Source organism: Rousettus aegyptiacus, unplaced genomic scaffold, assembly GCF_014176215.1.
Source record: "Rousettus aegyptiacus isolate mRouAeg1 unplaced genomic scaffold, mRouAeg1.p scaffold_m13_p_4, whole genome shotgun sequence".
Taxonomy (NCBI): Eukaryota; Metazoa; Chordata; class Mammalia; order Chiroptera; family Pteropodidae; genus Rousettus; species Rousettus aegyptiacus.
Window position 1 is genome coordinate 4,009,318 of NW_023416307.1, and position 17,741 is coordinate 4,027,058.

Genomic DNA, 17,741 nt, shown 5'->3' on the forward strand with positions numbered 1-17,741 from the left:
AGGACTTTTCTCTTGGGAGCCCAGTGAGGGAAGAAAGAGAGGGACATTTCTCATTCAGTATTCAAACTTTATTTACTTCTTCTGTTTTTAAAATAGAGGCTCACCTACATCTTCAACAGTAAAAACTGCCCCAGAAAGTAAACTTTGTACTTTCTGACACAGGAAGAGAAGCAATGATGCCAGACTTTGCAATTGAAGAACTAGGAATTACTCTTAAATTTTCAAACAAGCCTTTTGTTCTCAGCCCTGTTTCCCACCTTCAGAAGTACCTGATGCTTCCCAGTTCTAAGGCTTATCAAGGGATCTCTGCGTTCATCAGTTAATTAGGAGTTGCCTTATTATATTTCTCACCAGCCTAATTTCCATTTGTCTTTCTCAAGGCTTAGTTTAGGTCTTTCTATAGATTTTGGCTCTATGAATCTGAGAATGAATACAGGATATAAAAATTATTAAAAATTTTCTATTCTCATTTTCCATTTTGATGGCAGTCACCTTTAAAAATAAATCCCATTATCTTTTGTCTATAAACTTTACAGACTTGACTTTTTCTTACTTTGGAACTACCTTTATGAAGAAAAAACAAAAATATTAATTAAGGAGACTGGTAAAAAAAACATTCACACAAGTTCTTAAATAGCAATCCAGCACCAACACGAGTCATCCTCAGAACGTGGGCTACATGTGGCAAGCCGTTTCTGAATACGTCCATCCTTATGTACAAACACGTAAAGGCAGCTGCTTCTATCTTGGGGTCGAAAAGCCCTTTGAGAATCTGTGGAAGCCCACGAAACCTCTCTGGCCTCACTGCCGCAGAGAACCTTGTTCCAGTGTTTCTCTTTCAACAACGAACATCAGGTGTCGCCCGTCTGATCTGCTGGTTCACGGGCATCATGCTCTCTCTCTTCACCCGTGTTCATTCCCCTCCCTTTGGGCCACCTGCTCAGAGCGCTACCTTCAGAATATCAGGAACCAACCTGAGCACCTCATCGCAAAGCCTTCCCTGACTTTCCAGTCAAGAGAGCTAACTTTTCAATTCGTGTATCTCCCATACCTTTGTTTCTCTCTTCCTTCTCCATCCGTTCATCACCCAAAAAATATAGTGCGCCACGAGCTATGCCTGAGAACTGGTGGGTCACGCCTGACATAATGTTGTACTGTTAATAATCCATGTTTTTCTTTACTTACTGATACTCTTAAAAGCAAGACTTTTCTTAAAGAATCTCAAAGAGGTAAATAACGATTTGATAAAATCCCACAAAAAACAGGTGACGTAAATGAGGTAAGTTTAGACAATAAAAGCAAAGTAACCTGTCCTTCAGACTTTTTACATGCATGTAAACTACCATTTCTTTTAAGTGCATTCTCTGCCACAGAAATGTCAAGTAAAGGCTCTGCTTAATATTCATCCTCCAAAAGGAAAAACACATTTTAGCCACTCACCTGCTGCTCTCAGGTTCAGACTGGGGTGAACTCCGATGATTATTTATAAGTCTGGTTGCATAAGGAGTTGCTGCTTCTGAAAGATGTCCTCTGGGAACACTTTCCTTTCCGGGAGAAAAGCTCTGACTTAACACAGGGATTGATCGAACCACCAGTTCGTTAGCATTAATCTGTTGGAGGGGGAAAAAAAGGATCTTAAAGAAATTCTTTTAATGGGCCGTGCCCCAAACACATTATTTTATTTCCCCTTCCCCTCATCCCAGAAGATGTTGCGAACTGCCCTAACCCCGTAACTCCTTGTGCAGCAGGGAGTGACGAACGACAGTCTGATGAATGAAATCCATCCCGCAAGTGAGCTAAGCGCTTTTACGTTTTTAAAGAAGTGAACAAAAAATAAAACAACGAATATGTAATAGAGACTTGTGTGTGGCTCACAAAGCCTAAAGTATTTACTACCTGGCCTTTTACAGATTTGCTGGCCCTGCACTATATACAAAGGACTTATCGAGATATAATAAAAATATTTTCCTAAGGCATTAAAGTCATAAAGATATTGCCTTTAAAAACAAAAGTTAAGCCCACTATTCTCTGCCCCGTCCCCCCAGTTCTGTTCTGCTTTTATGCAAGAAAACATTTCAGTGTAATTATAAGCAAACACACATATATATGCAGCAGGCCAAAACTTCGACACAGAAACACCTACTCATAGACGCAGAAAAGGCTCCTTAACACTGTCAAGCATTAGGAAACGGAAGGGCCAGGGACAGTGGTCAACAAAGAGAAAAACGCCGTAGCTTCGGTCCGGGTTAGGGCTAGGACGTGGCGCCCTGTGTGTCCCTGCGACTCTCCCCTAACTGCCTAGCTAACGAGATTCTTAAGAGAAGGTCTGCATTTTCTCAGAAGGTTCCCAACTAAAAAAAGGTGAACAGTCTGAACGAAGCTGTTGGGTTAAGAAGTCAGGGTTGGGAGGAGGGCAAGGAGGGAGATAAAAAAGGAGGACTATGTGAACTGAATGAACAAGATCACTTCTAAGCTTTAAAATTACCTGTTAAAATAACCACTATGCAATAAAAGGCACAGCTATAAAATGCAAGGCTTAGTTACCCGAACCTCAGGCATGCGCAGTTGTCTGATCCTGAATCTTTCCTTGTCCCTTTAAAAAAAAAAAAGAGACAAAAAAATATACTTAAAATTACTTCATTATTTTTCAATTCTGTGTTCCAATGACACGCTTGCCATTTCACTATGAGTCAGTCAGAAACGGGCTCTGATTGGCTCTACTCTTACTGTAGTTGGCGGCAAGCCCTGGGACGGGGACACTTTCTACTTCTATCTCATTTCTCAGTAACACCCTAACATCTGCCTCTTGCTTTCCATCCACGGTGTTTTCAGACCTCTCACCGGGAGCATCACGCAGGCTTCCAAATGGTTTCTTGACTCCAATCCTCCTAGATTTACCATCCAAACAGTGCAATGTAACTCAAAACTACCTGAAGTTCTTGTTGAACTTGGCCTCTGCGTGCAGTACATCAGCTGTGAGTTCACCCTAGCGAGATCGCTCACACCCCCAGGTCTCTAGGTCACGCCCACTTTCCACCATGCCCAAGCCCATATTTACTCTAGTTAAGCCAAACAAACCACCGTTCCCTGTACATTCTCACCCTACCCATCCTTCAAGGCCTATCACAAAAATGTCCTTTGTGAATTTTCCTGGTCCGTTCTGCCCTGTCCATCCCCAGCCAGAAGTACCCTCTCTTTATGGGCTTCCTACCAGGACTGGATGGTGACAGGACTCGGTGGTACCTTCTATGGCACTCGTCAACTTCTAATGATTACTACACGTCTCAGCCTCCCCAGCAGTCTCTAAGCTCAGAGAGGGTAATATTCACTCATGATGCCTGTGTGGCCCAAAAATACAAAACTATCCTGTATGCAAACTACTTTGCATAAAGGACGGCAAAAAACAGCGAGTGCGCACAGCAGAAATTAAAAAAACACAACACATTGTGCACTCTGCATCGAAATCTTTTTTGGGTCATAGCCTGTTTTGGCCACACAGCTGACCCCTGAACAACATGGCGTGCACTGCGCAGGTCCACTTACACACGGACTCTTTTTCAGTGAACACACAGGCCGACCTGTGTGCCCAGGTATCCCACGTGCAGATTCAGCCAACCTCATACGCAGAGGGCTGGCTGAGGTCATACTTGGATTTCTGACTGCAGTGGGTGTGGGGTGGTATGTGGGGCGGTCGCGCCCCTAACACCCCTGTTGGTCAAGGGTCCACCGCACGGGCTTCGTTTCAGAGAAGCGTCAGCTGCAGACGCGCTACTGATTATTTTCCTGCCACACACTGACACAACACTCACTTCTTTTTGTAGGTTTTTTCATAAGTGGGATGCACCAGATCCTCGTCTTCAGGTTCTTCTGGAACATCACAATTTCTAGTCAGAAAAATCACATGGGAATAACAGGTCACCAGCGCCTATTCACATGCCCTGGACAGCACTGTCTGCCTTCCCAGAAAGGGTGCCACCAGCTGTACGGTACCTGAACTGTGGGTCGGGGTTATTGGAGCAGTACCATTTTTCGGGAAGTTGGTCTATCCCATCCGGTAATTTTCGCCACTTCAGACAGGAATCACACTGAACCCATGTCTGATCGGGACGTTTCCTGTAACAAAACCGCCGCCACATGTGAGCCCGGAAACATGGATGCTAAGAACATTTCCACTGGACTGTCTACATAATTTCCATCACAAAATGTCCGTACTATTTATTTCTGTCCCTGAAAATTCTGTGACACCGTTACCGTGTACAGTAAGTTAAATTTTTACAAACGGCAATTTTGGTTACTTTCAAAGGGTTAAAAAATCGCGGGCCAATTTAAACGGTGACTTAAATGTACTGTTTAATACCATTACTATTAAATTTGTTCGATAATAAAAACTCAAACAACTTAAAAGTATTTCAAATGCCTTGCTCTGAAATTTACAGTTAGTGTCTATAATGTCTAGTTTATTTTTGTAGATTGGCACAATAAACCACTCAAGTACAGAAGAGACAAGTTGTATTACTATAGTTTGAGCACTTTTAATAACTGTATTACATTTTTACCCTCGACTATAGGAAATCTCTGAATAACTAAAATCTGTTTATTCTTTCAGTTTATAAGATACTTTCATACTCTTATCATTTAAAAATTACAATGATCTGTGCAACCAATCTCCTCTAGAGTGACTTTGTTTCTTCCAGCTTTAACTGATCTCAGGGGTGTGTGTGAGGTGTAGCGGAGGAAGGGACAGAGATGCTGACGGAGCAGGGCCAAGAGAATACTCTCCAGCATGGCCTCTGATCCAGATGTTAGGGCCTATGCTTGTCACATGTGAATGTCGTTTGTTGCTGTTTGTTTTTTGAATAAATCTGAAATGTTGGCCAACAGAGATATGAAACAAACAAAATTACAATGATCTTATAAAGAATTGATGTAGACTCATTTAACATAGGAAGACTTCACCTAAATGCCAATAATTTTTTAAATCTAGTTTTTAAAAATGCACTTACAGCTACATGTAATTTGAAACAATCCAGAAATTTACAAAGGAAACTATAAACTCCTTCTTTTAGGAAGTTATATTATATATGTGTTAGGGATACACACACGAAATACAATGGGAAATTATTATTAATACACTGAGTTGTAACTTTGTTTTTCATCATGTAACTTGAGTATCTTTCCACTAGTACACAGTTATTATTCATAGGACTGTTACTATGTGCTTACTGTGTTTCTGAGTGCTTGTCAAACTTCACATCTTTTACAGGTCTAGGAGGTAAGTGCTATTAATGTTCCCATTTTACAAATGAGGACACAGAAGCTTATAAGAGGCCAAGTAACATGTTCAATGTCACGTAGTTACTTAAGCAGCAGAACTAGAATCTAAACTCAATTCTGGCTTTACATTCACGATCCTATTCGACAAGACCACAGTTTTTCAAACTATGAGATGCCATCCATTAGTGGATTGTGAAATGAATGTAAGAGGTCAAGATCTGCATTTTTAAAATGAAAGCAATGCAAAATACACGATCGATACTGTTTTGTGAATCTTTTCTGTATATACACATAAATATAAATGCATATATTCATTTTACTGATTTTAGTAAGTTTATTTCTTACTATAGGTTACAGTCAACTGCAAACACTATACAATCACTATACTCCTTAATATCACATATTGATATTAGAGATGGTGATTTTATTTTTTAGCAGAACAAGACTTCTGATTGTTTTACTACTCAAAAAAGCTTCATTTTTTTTTATTTAGCCTTCTGACTCTGTTCTTGTGCCTTCAACACTTTCACAACGATTTTCTGCTCAATAAGGAAAGCACGCCTGATCCTATCACGAACACATTTAGCACACGTGGGTCCACCGCAGGCCCTGCTGACGTCTTTTTTCGTGTTAGAACTTTAACCTCATTAGAACGTAGGTCTCAGAGCATAACCTCCGCAAAGTTGGTCTGGGCACATGCCGCATGCGGATTTTGGTGCTTTCCCAACCTTCCTAGTAGAAAAGTAAACAATTCTATTTCCAGGGGTTCAGGACAGCCTAGTTTTGTGAGTGGCTGTATTACAGGCGAGCCTCCGACGGTATGTCAAACCCTGAACCATTCTGAATCCCTGCAGACACCATCCCTGAATGAGAATGTTGATTTTTTTTTTTTAATGTACTTACTGTATATCTTCAACTGGCAAATTTAGAGGATAGTCTGCATTTTTCTTCACTTTCATTTCATTCCAATAATCATTCAGTTTATCTCCTAGTGCTGCTATTGTAAGCCTTAAAAAGGTAAATTATAAAATCCATTTAAGAAAAAAGAATGATAAAGATTAAATCTTTGTCAAACACAGAGAAGCATAAATAACCTAGTAACGAGTATGCGGACACTGCGGGGGAAGGGACAGCTCCAAAAGGTCCGGCTTGCAAAGAACGCCGAACGACCAGTTTTCTATAAGCACCTTGGTAAGTTCCCAAAGACGAGCCAGGACCATCTCGGAAGTAAGACACAAAACAGTACTTTGTGTGCCCTGTTGTTAAAGTATGTTGTCAACCAATTACTGGGAGAACTGCAGGCTCTCTGAATTTCAACCCCAACCTGACGAGGTTCAAATCGGAACTCATTCTTTTGGTTTATGAAAGTCTACGATCATTACCAGCAAGTGTACTTCATGTAGCTTCTGTCCCACAATTCAGACTTTCACTTCTTCCACAGCAAGAGGTTAAAAAGCAAATTAACTAGACCTACTGAGACCTAAGACTACAGCCACAACGCTCCATCTCCTGCTCATCACCCCGATTCCTCCATGCAGGAGGTGCACCCCACATCTGTGGAGAACGCACCTCGGCGTGGACTGCAGTGTCACGGGGCGGCACTGACTTGGTCAGACCTAATATCTTTAAAAAATGATCAACAATTTTCACATCCACCAGTAATTTATAAGAGCTCTAACCTCCCTATATCTTGCCAACATTTGTTGTTTTACTCATTGTAGACATTTTTCCCTTTTTGCCCATTATGATCAATATTTTTTTGTGTCAGGTTAAAAAAGCCTAACTAAAGGTTATGAAAATATTCTTGTTTCCATCTTGTTTTTGCCCCTCTCATTTAGGTCTACAATCTATCCAGAACTGTTTTTTTCATTTGAGAGGTAGAAGTTAAAGTTCATTTTATCTATATAGCCAACTGACCCAGCATTTTTGGAAAGATGATCATTCTCTCACTATGCTATAACATAACCTGTCATAAACCAGGTGACTGTATGTATGAACAGTGGGGGTTCGCTCTGGCTTCTCTACTTCACTAGACTGCCTTTCATTAACACTCATTTCTCAGGTAATACAGCTTTATATGTGTTGACATTCAGTAGTGTAAATACCATCTATTGCTTTTTATTCCTTAATGGTTGTCTTAACTACCTTTGCTCTTCTAACTGTCCCCGTAAAGTTTAGAATAAGCCTATTCATATACTGACACCCATTCACACACACCTCCTGGGTTTGGTTTTGTTTTGAATTGGAATTCCATTTAATTATTTTGGAGAAAAATCAACATTTTATATCTACTATTCCAATTCTGGAAACTGGCATATACCTTATCAGGTCTTAAATTTCACTCCACAATGTTTTGTAGTTTTCAGTGTGTTCAGGTCTTTGCATGTTTTATTTACTTTGTATTTATTTTTTTGATGCTATGATAAATTATTTTTAAAAATTTCATGTAGTTTTTCTGTTGTTGCTGACATACGGAAATAAGTGATTTTTGAATACTTATCTAACAACCTTAGAATACATGTTACTTGTTCCTACATGAATTCCAATTGCAGATTATTTTGGACTTTCTATATACTTAAATATTATCATCTACAGAAAAGCTTTCTTCCTTTCCGATCCTCATAATTTTCATTTCTTCCTCTTATTGTCCTGGCTATTTCCTCAAGAACAATGGTCAATTGCTAATATCCTTCTCTCATTCTCACCCTTGGGCGGGGGCAGCTATCTAATTTACCATTAGAAATGATGCTTCCTGTTTTTTTAAATACTCTATAGTTACTAGGTGCTTTCTACTAATGATTTTGTAAATGTTCCTTTTTCCTAAATCACAAATGGGTGTGATTTAGAAAAAAATAATTTTCACCATTTTAGGTGCTATAACATGTTCCTTTGATATCAAATTAATTTTTAGAAAGCTTACCACATATTAAATTCAAACATATAAAGAAGTAGTACAAGTCCTACACGGATCTTTAAAGGTTTTATGAGGCCACATATCTTTGGTAGTGAACTCATGAATACAAAAAAGGAAATTTCTGTACCTATGAAAATAATCATGTGAGTTTTATTTTCTAACATCAATTGATGAATAACACTGATTTCTTAATATTAAAAACCACCCATGCCGTCTTGGATTATAATCCATTTGGTTTTAATGTATTATCCTTTTTATATGTCACTGGATGGTTTTAGCAATTATTTTAATTAAGATTTTTATATCTTGATCATGAGAGATTGACGTAAATTTCCTTTCTTATAATATACTCATGAGTTCACTACCAAAGTTATGTGGCCTCAGAAAACCTTTGAAGAGTCTGTGTAGGACTTGTGCCACTTCTCCCTTAAATGTTTCAATTTAATATGTGGGAAGTTTTCTAAAACTTGATTTGACGTCAAAGGAATGTGTTCATATTACCTATAATGGGGAACTCATCCATGCTGTCCCTCTGATCAAGGTTTTGTCTGTGGATCTATGGTAATGTCCTCTTCATTTCTGACACTGACAATGTTTTCTCCTGCAGTTCCTGAGTCTTGCCGGATGCTTACAGACTTTATTAATCTTATCAAAGAACAACTTTGAGCTTTTTGATTGTGTCAGCTCTAATCCAAGTCTTTCTTGATTAGTTCTGTGATACTAGAGCTCGATCCCGTAAACATTTACCCTTTGCCAGCCTGAGGAATGCTTAACTGGGTTAACAGGCAATGAACCTGCCAGGCAACAGCAGCAGGACATTTGTCTACCCTACCGTTACTACTTGACTAGAACCCAGTGGCCTCCCGAAGGAGCTCCAGCTATGCGCTTAGGCCATGCTCTGCCCTCCAGCGAGAGATCAATTCTAGCAGACCTGCATCTCAAGCAGACGAATCTCTACACACCAGCTCCAGCCCACCCACCACCTCTGGCAACAGCAGGCCACCTGTACAGACCTACACTGGCCAGGCCTCTGGTAGGCAGCTTGGTCCTGTTTGTCATGACCTCTATTAAGAGATCTGAGTCTCTGACTTCAGGGTAGAGGCCTTTCTCCTAGTTCCTCTATTGTCTATTCTTTTTCAATCTAGAGAGAACACCTGCCCTTTAGTACCTGCTTGTTCTGGACACCTACTCCTTTTAGTAATCACCTTCTACTATTCCAAACTATGAAGATATATTTTTTTCTTGTATGTGTTTCCTAATTCACTGATTTTGCTCTTATCTTTATGTCCTTCCTCCCGCTGTTTTATTTGTTTATTTGTTCTTTATTTGAGGAGGCCTATAACATTTGTCTTTACCACAAATATTTATATAACATTTGCATTCTATTCCATAATATATGTTCATCAGGACTGCTTGTGCTTCCTAAATTTACAAGTGACATTAACAGTCATATTTACTCTATGGCCTGTAATCATTCTTAAAAGATATGAGTCTTTCTAAGGTACATAGAACAAAATTATCTTAAAATTCCCATCTAAGTACAAAGTTTCAGGATTTTGTGATTACATAAAAAATGCGGATACCAAGCAAGCAGGAACTTTATTTTCTATGACTCTCTGAAATATGTTAACAATAAAAAGAGGGGAGAATAAATTTCTACTTGTGAGGACAGAGAATCCCTAGGATGGAAGATGATGTGTAAATGTTTTCTGTGCACGCTTTTCACCTACCCATTTTCTTAAAGTTCTATAATGTAAAAACATCCATAAGATAGAAAAAAAGTCAGCTTAGAAAAAAAGTTGTGAAAGTATTTCCAAAATAAACAGTAAAGTTAGTAATTTAAATAGTTAACATACCTGTACTCATTAGTATAGTCAAAATCTTGTTTATTATGAGTTGGCTTTAGGAAATTACACTCTATAATTCCCACTACTCCAACACCCATGTTGTTTGCCTGAAAATGAAAATGGCATTTTACACATAGATATGATGCTCTTAATAATTACCCATCCACGAAAATTTATAATTTGTATGAAACATTTTCCTATGTCTTATCTCATAAGATTCTTATGAAATATAGACAGAAAAACAGTGGCTGGTAGGTAATTTACTTTTCTGGAAGTAAATACTAAATATATTATATATTAGAGCTTTCCTCTAAAACCACTTTCCCTGTTGTCAGGTACCCCTTTGGACAAGTTTTATCACTCTCTATCACTCTCAACTGTATATAAGGGAAAAAAGACCACCTCTACTGGGATTAACTTCTTAGGGAGCAGAAACTATAACTAACTCCTTTCTATATCCACAGTGACTAGCAAAGGCTCTGGAATATAATGTTCCACAAGTTTGTTAGATAAAAATTAAAGTCATTTATTCAGATTTACACATTGAGTTGTTAATAGCGATGAAATAAAAACCCAGGTCAGTTGAATTAAAGTTATTTTTAAACTCTGCTAGCTAAAATACTGAACTCAAAGCATATGAGTCATATTCTGATTATCTACATGACTATCAAGCATATTTTGTTCATGACTGCAACTTACTTGAGTATATATACAAAGAGAAAATGAATATGTAACTTATCTAATCACAATCCTACTCTATTAAAAACCACCAGTGGTTCTACATCTCATACCATTTGTAAATCCTTCAACTGTAGTTTTGTTCACCTTCTTTCCAGCCTCCTCATCCTGTCTCTCCCATGACTCTATTTCCCACTTGTCTTCTGGTCCAGGCACAGCAAATTACTCCTTACTGATGTCACAGCCTCAGGAGCTTCTTTCCCTTCCTTTGCAGATGTTCTTCCCTCTGCCTGGAAAGCCCCTGCCAGACTGTCTAACAAAGTAGTCAACCGAGATTCATCTCAATCACCACTTTCTCCAAAGAGCCTTTTCTGATGCTCTGAGGATATGCCATATCCCCCTTACCAAGCTGAGCTGAAGACATGCTCTGCATCTTATCTTTTTATGTTGAGTATCTAGCATGGAAAATCATACCAGGTATTGGGTATTTACTTATTAAATGTGTATTGAACCCACTGAATGCAAATATTAGGCCTAATCCATCATCTGGTAAAGAAAAACGTTAAAAGCTGGTTGTAAAAGCCTATTTTTCATAAGGTCAAGCTTAATCAGAAATTATACATAATGCAAATGTTACTAGTTAGGAAAAAGGGAATATATCTTAAGTCAGATTCATAAATGGAAAAAGAAAAAAAATAATTTACATTCTGTAGCAGATACGATATTTCTTTTGAATCGCAAAGCACTTGAGGAATCAAAGCACTTAATAAGGCCTATTACCAAAAATGCATTTCCAATTAACAGTGAAATTCGGAAATTATAGACTATTTCTGATAAAAAAAATTTACCATTCCTATTATAAATGAAAATTAACCTTTTAAATAATAGTTGTTGATGGCTCATGTCATGGCTGCCAGATTTTTGGATTTATCTGTTGACTAAAATTAGTGATTACAAAGAGCTCAACAAAGTTCATTTACTTTTGCTACATTCTGAGCTCATGCCATGTAAAATACGGAAGAGTTACAAACCCAATGAACAATATTCAAGATAAACCCACACTATCATACTATGTAGAGCTCATATCATTCTATGAAGAATTTAGAATGAAAGAAGATGAATAGAAAGTCATAGAACTGGAAGACAAAAATATACCTAGACTTAAAACCTTTGAAAAGTTGACCTTCAGTTGTTTCCATGTCTTGGCCACTGTGAGAATGCTGCTATGAACACTGGAGTGTATATAGCTTTGCAGATAAATGTTTAAGTTTTTTGGTTAAATACCCAGAATAGGGATTGCTGGGTCATATGGTAATGCTATTCTTAGTTTTTTGAGGATGAGAAGATGTGGCATATATACGCAATGGAATATTACTCAACCATAAGATGAAATCCTGCCAAATGAGACAACATAGATGGATGCTGACATTATCATGCTAAGCGAAATAAGTCAGACAAAGTTGAGAACCATATGACTTCACTTACGTGTAGGATATAAAACTAAAAGTAACAAATATGACAAACAGATTCATGGACACAGTCTATCAGTGGTTACCAGAGGGAAGGTGGGGAGAGGAGAGGTAGCTGGGGTAAGAAGAATCAAATATATGGTGGCAGAAGGAAATTTAACTTTGGTTGGTGAACATGCAATGCAATATACATATGATATGAGGTATAACTGAACTGGACACTTGAAATCTATTTGATTTTATTAATCAATGTCACCCAAATAATTTTAATTTAAAAACAAGGTGACCTTCAGAATTTATCATTGAATTCTTCACACACACACCAAAAAAAACCTTTCTGTGAAAACACGTAAAGGATAAACAGATTGACATAAAACAGTGTTCATCACCCTAAATTCTACAGTGGAAGTGGTAGGAGGAAGGCTCTAATATATTTAGGAACTAACTCCAAAAAAGTAAATCAGCATCAGATAGTTTTCTCAAACTATTAAGTCAGCACTAATTAAAGCCAACCAATTTCATTCTGGCACGAAATAATCAGGGGTGCACATCCGAATGCAGACAAAACACCTGCATTCGTGTCCGAGATCTCCGCCCATCATTAGCTCTATTAGGTCTTATTAGCCCGTTTCCTCATCTGCGAAACAGAGATAAAATGTTCTGTACCCCTCATGTGATTATTCGGGGGACCAAATAAGAAACTGGTATCAAAAGTATTTTAAGTTCAAGTACCATAATGAGGTTATTAAAAACTGACATTTAAAAGTCATTAGGCAAAAAGCATTATTATTTCACATTTGACCCAATAACAAGTTACTCTCTTATAAAAGATACAGACATTTTCAGCTTACCCTTAACTGACATCCAACTTTTTCGTAAGCTTTGATTAGTCTATTTGTGTGGTACATCATTATCCCGTAATGATCTTTATTTCTGCAGTTGAATCCAAAAGTAATTCTCACTGTTTTAGTCTTAAATGTTAAGAAAAATTCTGAACATACCACCTTACTCCCTTCAATCATTCTATTTCATTATTTATGAGTCCAAAAGTGCATTAAACAGGGCAAAGTTAGAATCAGAATCTGTTAGGATAAAAGAAGAAATGGGGAAGGAGATACACCTGATTGATACAGCTCTATGCGACATCACAAAAAAGAAAAGAAAGGATACTAAAAATTTGGGTCGATAAACATCACGTTCAATGTAGGCAAGACTCTTTGAAACCAGCTGTGTCTTCACTTTCTGTCCACGTAAGATGATCTGCATTCTTGGCTTTAGATATAATATACTGCAGTAAGCCTGCAAAGACACAACATCTGTCCTTTAGAAAATAGTTATCTACATATTTGTTCGACACTACTTACACATGTATTTAAAGAGAAAGCTACCACCTTGCTTTCATAAAGGACCCATTAATTCTTCAGTAAAATCACATTATAAAGCTGTATGTTAATATTTGATTACTTTTCCTTAAAAATAAATTCAATATATTGTAGCCAGTAAAAATAATTGACAGAAAACAATCTATTGACCCATGTTAACAAATGAAAAAAATTACAAAATAGCACGTATGATATGATCGGAACTTTTATTTTTTTTCCTGACTCCTGATTTTAAAATTAGTGTTCTGTCATTTATAAAACCCATTAATGATATTTTAAAACACTGTACTTCGTGGCACACTAAAACACCACCATCTGCTCTGGCTGCCTCTGCACCCATCTGATATTTGAGTAAGATTTTCTTAACAATTATAAGATACTTCACTAATACATTGGGGTATATCAAAGGATAGTAATACTTGTAAATGTCAAATGTACCTTCGGCTTGGGGTTATAGAATCTTTCAGCGCAAAAATAAAGGGAAAAGATAGTATGATATGTCTTATCATAGTAACTAAGAAACTTAATATTCTTATTATAACATCACTGTTATGCTAAAATATTAATTTCCTCAATCTCAAAAAAACACCCATTTCTAAGGTTCAATCTCAGAGATATTTATCACAAAATTATAATAATGTACATCACATCTAGTCTATACATAATTTATAGCTGTAGGATTTTAAGGTGCGTGTATTCTAAAACATTTTAAATTTAAAAAAATAACTGAATGTGATATTTTTGACTGACTTAATCATTATGGCTGTCACAGGATACACTGATTGTAGTATTCCCAATTTAATAAGATAACTACATAGTGAAAGTAGAAATGCTGTTAGACCTGATGACTTCGCAATTAAAAAACTGATTCTAATAAACAACCAGTGTGGCTCATGAAAAGTTTAGTAAGTAGGTCCGTGCAAGATACTTTCATTTAGAGATCAATGGTAGCATTTATAACACAAGTCAGTAACACTAATTTCCATTTGATTTTCTCATGTCCACAAAGAGAGGTGGATACGTACCCTCAGGGAATAGTCACTTTCAGGGGCAATTTGATCCATTCTCTCTTGCTTCCTGTACCCTTTCTTCCCTGTTGTCTCATCTAAATCTTCTGGAATTCTGATGTCATATTTATCCTTATCGAAATCAAACTCTGTTGCATTTTTGTAGCTGTAAAAATAATTTTTTTGAAGCAGCTAAATTTTAACTTCACAGCAAGATAAGCAAGGAATTACTATTAGTTAACAAAACAAAACAAAACAAAACACTTATCTGTGGTAGTAGCAGTGGGGGAAAACAAAAGCAAGAAAAAAAAGAAAAAGGAATCTAGAAAAATGCCCCAAACTGAATTCACGCACACATGGCTGGTGAAAGGATCAAATGGTAGAGCTACTCTGAAAAACATTCTAGTAGTTTCTTAAAAACTAAATATGTGACTACCAAATGACCCATCAATTACACTCTTGGGCCACCTACTGTAGAAAAATGAAGACTATATTCTTCCCACAAAAACCTGTACACCAATATTTAGAGTTTTATTTGTAATAGCCAAAAATTATAAACAACCCAGCCAGCCTTTAACAGGTGAATGATTAAACACACTGCTCCAGCCACACAATACAATACTACTTGGCAAGAAAAAGAAAGTAAACTATGAGACATGGAAGAACCTGGCTGAATCTCCAGAGAATTATGCCAAAAGAAAGAGGCTAACGCCAAACACATTCGCACCGTATGATTCCTTTTAGACAAAATTACAGAAATGGAGAACATGTTAGAGGTTTCCAGGGACTAAGGAGAGAGTGGATATGGACGGAGAAGGGCAATCTGAAAATTCCTGTGGTGATAAAAACGTCCTGTTATCTGGACTGGTATCCATGTCAGTGTCAACATCCTAGCGAGTGTACTCTAACTCTGCAAGCTGTCACCATTGGGGGAAACGGGAAATGGTACATGAGATTTCTCCATTATTCTTACGACTGCACATGAATCTACAATTGTCTCAAAACTAAGTTTAAATAAGCAAAAAAAAAAAAAAAAAAAAAAAAAACTGGGAGAGGGACAGAAACAAAAGAAAAAGAAAATAAAAAAGGAATACAGAATAGAATAGAAAAGCATAGATTTAAAGTAGTTTAGGTTTACCCACATTTGTGCTTTGTTCCCACGGTTTAATATATCTCAAGTCTCTCAATATTACATTCATCCAAAATTTAAAAATTTTTATTTGCAAAGGATCTTATCCTCACTATAAATTTAAGCAACACAGAAGTCTCACCTATATTACTTTTCTCAACATGTGCTAAATCATGTTAGCTTTAAGTAATGGACCAAACAAACAAATATCTCTCTTTCAACTTGTAGGTTGGAACGTGGCTGGGTTTTTACCTTCTCATTGGTGTGTGTGGGGGTGTGTGTCTTGTTGTTGTTGTTGTTGTTGTTGTTGAGGAGGAGACTGGGTGGAATAACAAAGAGCAACTGAGTGCTATGAAGACTAAATGGCAGGGCTAGGAAATCTATTTTTAGTAATATAAAATTACTGCAAATTGAAGCCAAAGTGGCCTCAATAAAACATCCTTGGAAAAGACAAATCGTTAACTATGCCACCTTCCAGTGTGCTTCTACTCTGTGTAACAATGGATGAATGTAATAAAATCATTAAAACCATTCCTGCAAACGCACCTTACTTCCCAAATGATTAACAACTAGCAGAGGTCTATACTTACCTTCTAAGATTCCAAATGATGATCCTTGTCCCCTTCTTACCCATAATAGCATCCAGTTCTGCTAATAATTTCTGTTCCGTAGAAAACAGAGAATGCTCCAGAATTGCAGCAAGGCTTGCTTGTGATTCCACTAAGTTAATCATCTGTCGTATATCCTAAGTTAAAGACTCAGACCAACCACATATTTTTTACACTTGCAATATGGAAACCAACTCAAACTTAAACAAGAGAAAAACTATTTACTAAATTATATTCCAAGTTTTAAAATGGCAGTTTGATTTCAATTGAATACCCCGAAGGATGCAGCATGGGCAAGTTCATTATCTCTAACTGTTTCCAATATTTGAAATGTGTGTACACAGAAGGTATTTTCCTAAAGATCTCTTGCTTTTCGTGGTAATTAGTCAAATTTTAAGGCCAGACCGCAAGTCTTATTACACGAGACTGAAGTAAAGAGGAGAGCTCTAGGGAGCTCAACATAAAATGCAACCACCTAACAAACGGTAAGGTAAGGCTTTGCATGGCACAATTCCAACAGAGAAAAGCTTAGACCCAGATTTGAGCAGATACAGTGGACAAGAACGAGTGCTAAAATGGAAAGTGTGACTTTAAAAAAAAATCTGGAGGAGGGCTGAAGGTTAGAATGGTTCACGTTATTTCTTTAGAGCTTCTTCACATTTTCTATTTCAAAATCAAAAGGATATGATGTTTGTTGAATGTCACTATCGGGACAATAACATGTTCCGCCTCTATGGCTTTTAAGTAGCTCTGTGACAAGAAGCCCACGCTCATGCTTTCTCCATTTTTGGTAAAAACAATTGCATCTTTACCCAAACGCATAGAACCTGACTTGAAACCATTCCCATACAATCCAACTGGGGAGTGACCATTCACGGAGACTTTGTCACTGAAGCCAAAGCTAAAAAGAAAAGAAAGATTTAAAAAAAAATAAGTATGCATGATGTTCATGTTTTTAATTCAAAAACTGTACTATGGAAAAAGCCTGTTTGTATGTTGGCCTCATCCTTCCCACATGTATAATCTTGAGTAAATTACCTTTCAATCTGCCTTGATGTGTTTCCTCATCTCTGAAATGAAGGAAACCAAGTCTCAACTGTAGGGGTGCTTAAGGACTGCATAAGCTAAAACAGGAGCTCATTGCCTGGCACATTCCTGGCTAAGCCGCTGAGTTGTAATTTGGGGCCCAGGACCTTGAGATTTCTTGGACCCCATGAAATCTCTTCCTCTAAGTATGTATGATTCTCTTGTTTTCAGCAAGCCTGCTGTAGTATGATCACTGATGGGGTCACACTGACTTGTGGGCAGCATAAGGAATATTTGAGGAAGAACAGAAAGGCTTCTGCTGCAAAATTCATCTTCTATCTCATACCTGTCCTATGTATCTTAGTTTCCGTATTAGGCACATCTGGCTTCATAATGACATCCTATTG

General features: G+C 37.4%; 1 protein-coding gene and 1 pseudogene across 3 annotated transcripts in view; both read right to left on the reverse strand.

The window, feature by feature from the left end:
• The window catches only part of MORC3 (MORC family CW-type zinc finger 3), a 37,389-nt gene that overhangs the window by 7,248 nt on the left and 12,400 nt on the right, over positions 1–17,741 (reverse strand). For 2 of the 3 annotated variants that reach the window (XM_036219848.1, XM_036219849.1), the window contains exons 4-14: positions 16,995–17,209; positions 16,291–16,438; positions 14,590–14,737; positions 13,353–13,481; positions 13,034–13,153; positions 10,045–10,142; positions 6,178–6,282; positions 3,991–4,113; positions 3,810–3,884; positions 2,545–2,593; positions 1,441–1,610 (exon numbers count right to left, since the gene is read on the reverse strand). In XM_036219848.1, the coding sequence (XP_036075741.1) occupies positions 1,441–1,610; positions 2,545–2,593; positions 3,810–3,884; positions 3,991–4,113; positions 6,178–6,282; positions 10,045–10,142; positions 13,034–13,153; positions 13,353–13,481; positions 14,590–14,737; positions 16,291–16,438; positions 16,995–17,209 (1,380 nt within the window). The remainder of the gene's footprint in view (positions 1–1,440; positions 1,611–2,544; positions 2,594–3,809; positions 3,885–3,990; positions 4,114–6,177; positions 6,283–10,044; positions 10,143–13,033; positions 13,154–13,352; positions 13,482–14,589; positions 14,738–16,290; positions 16,439–16,994; positions 17,210–17,741) is intronic. The other variant, XM_016123458.2, reaches the window with a different exon arrangement.
• Positions 4,120–6,171, reverse strand: LOC107499356 (annotated as a pseudogene).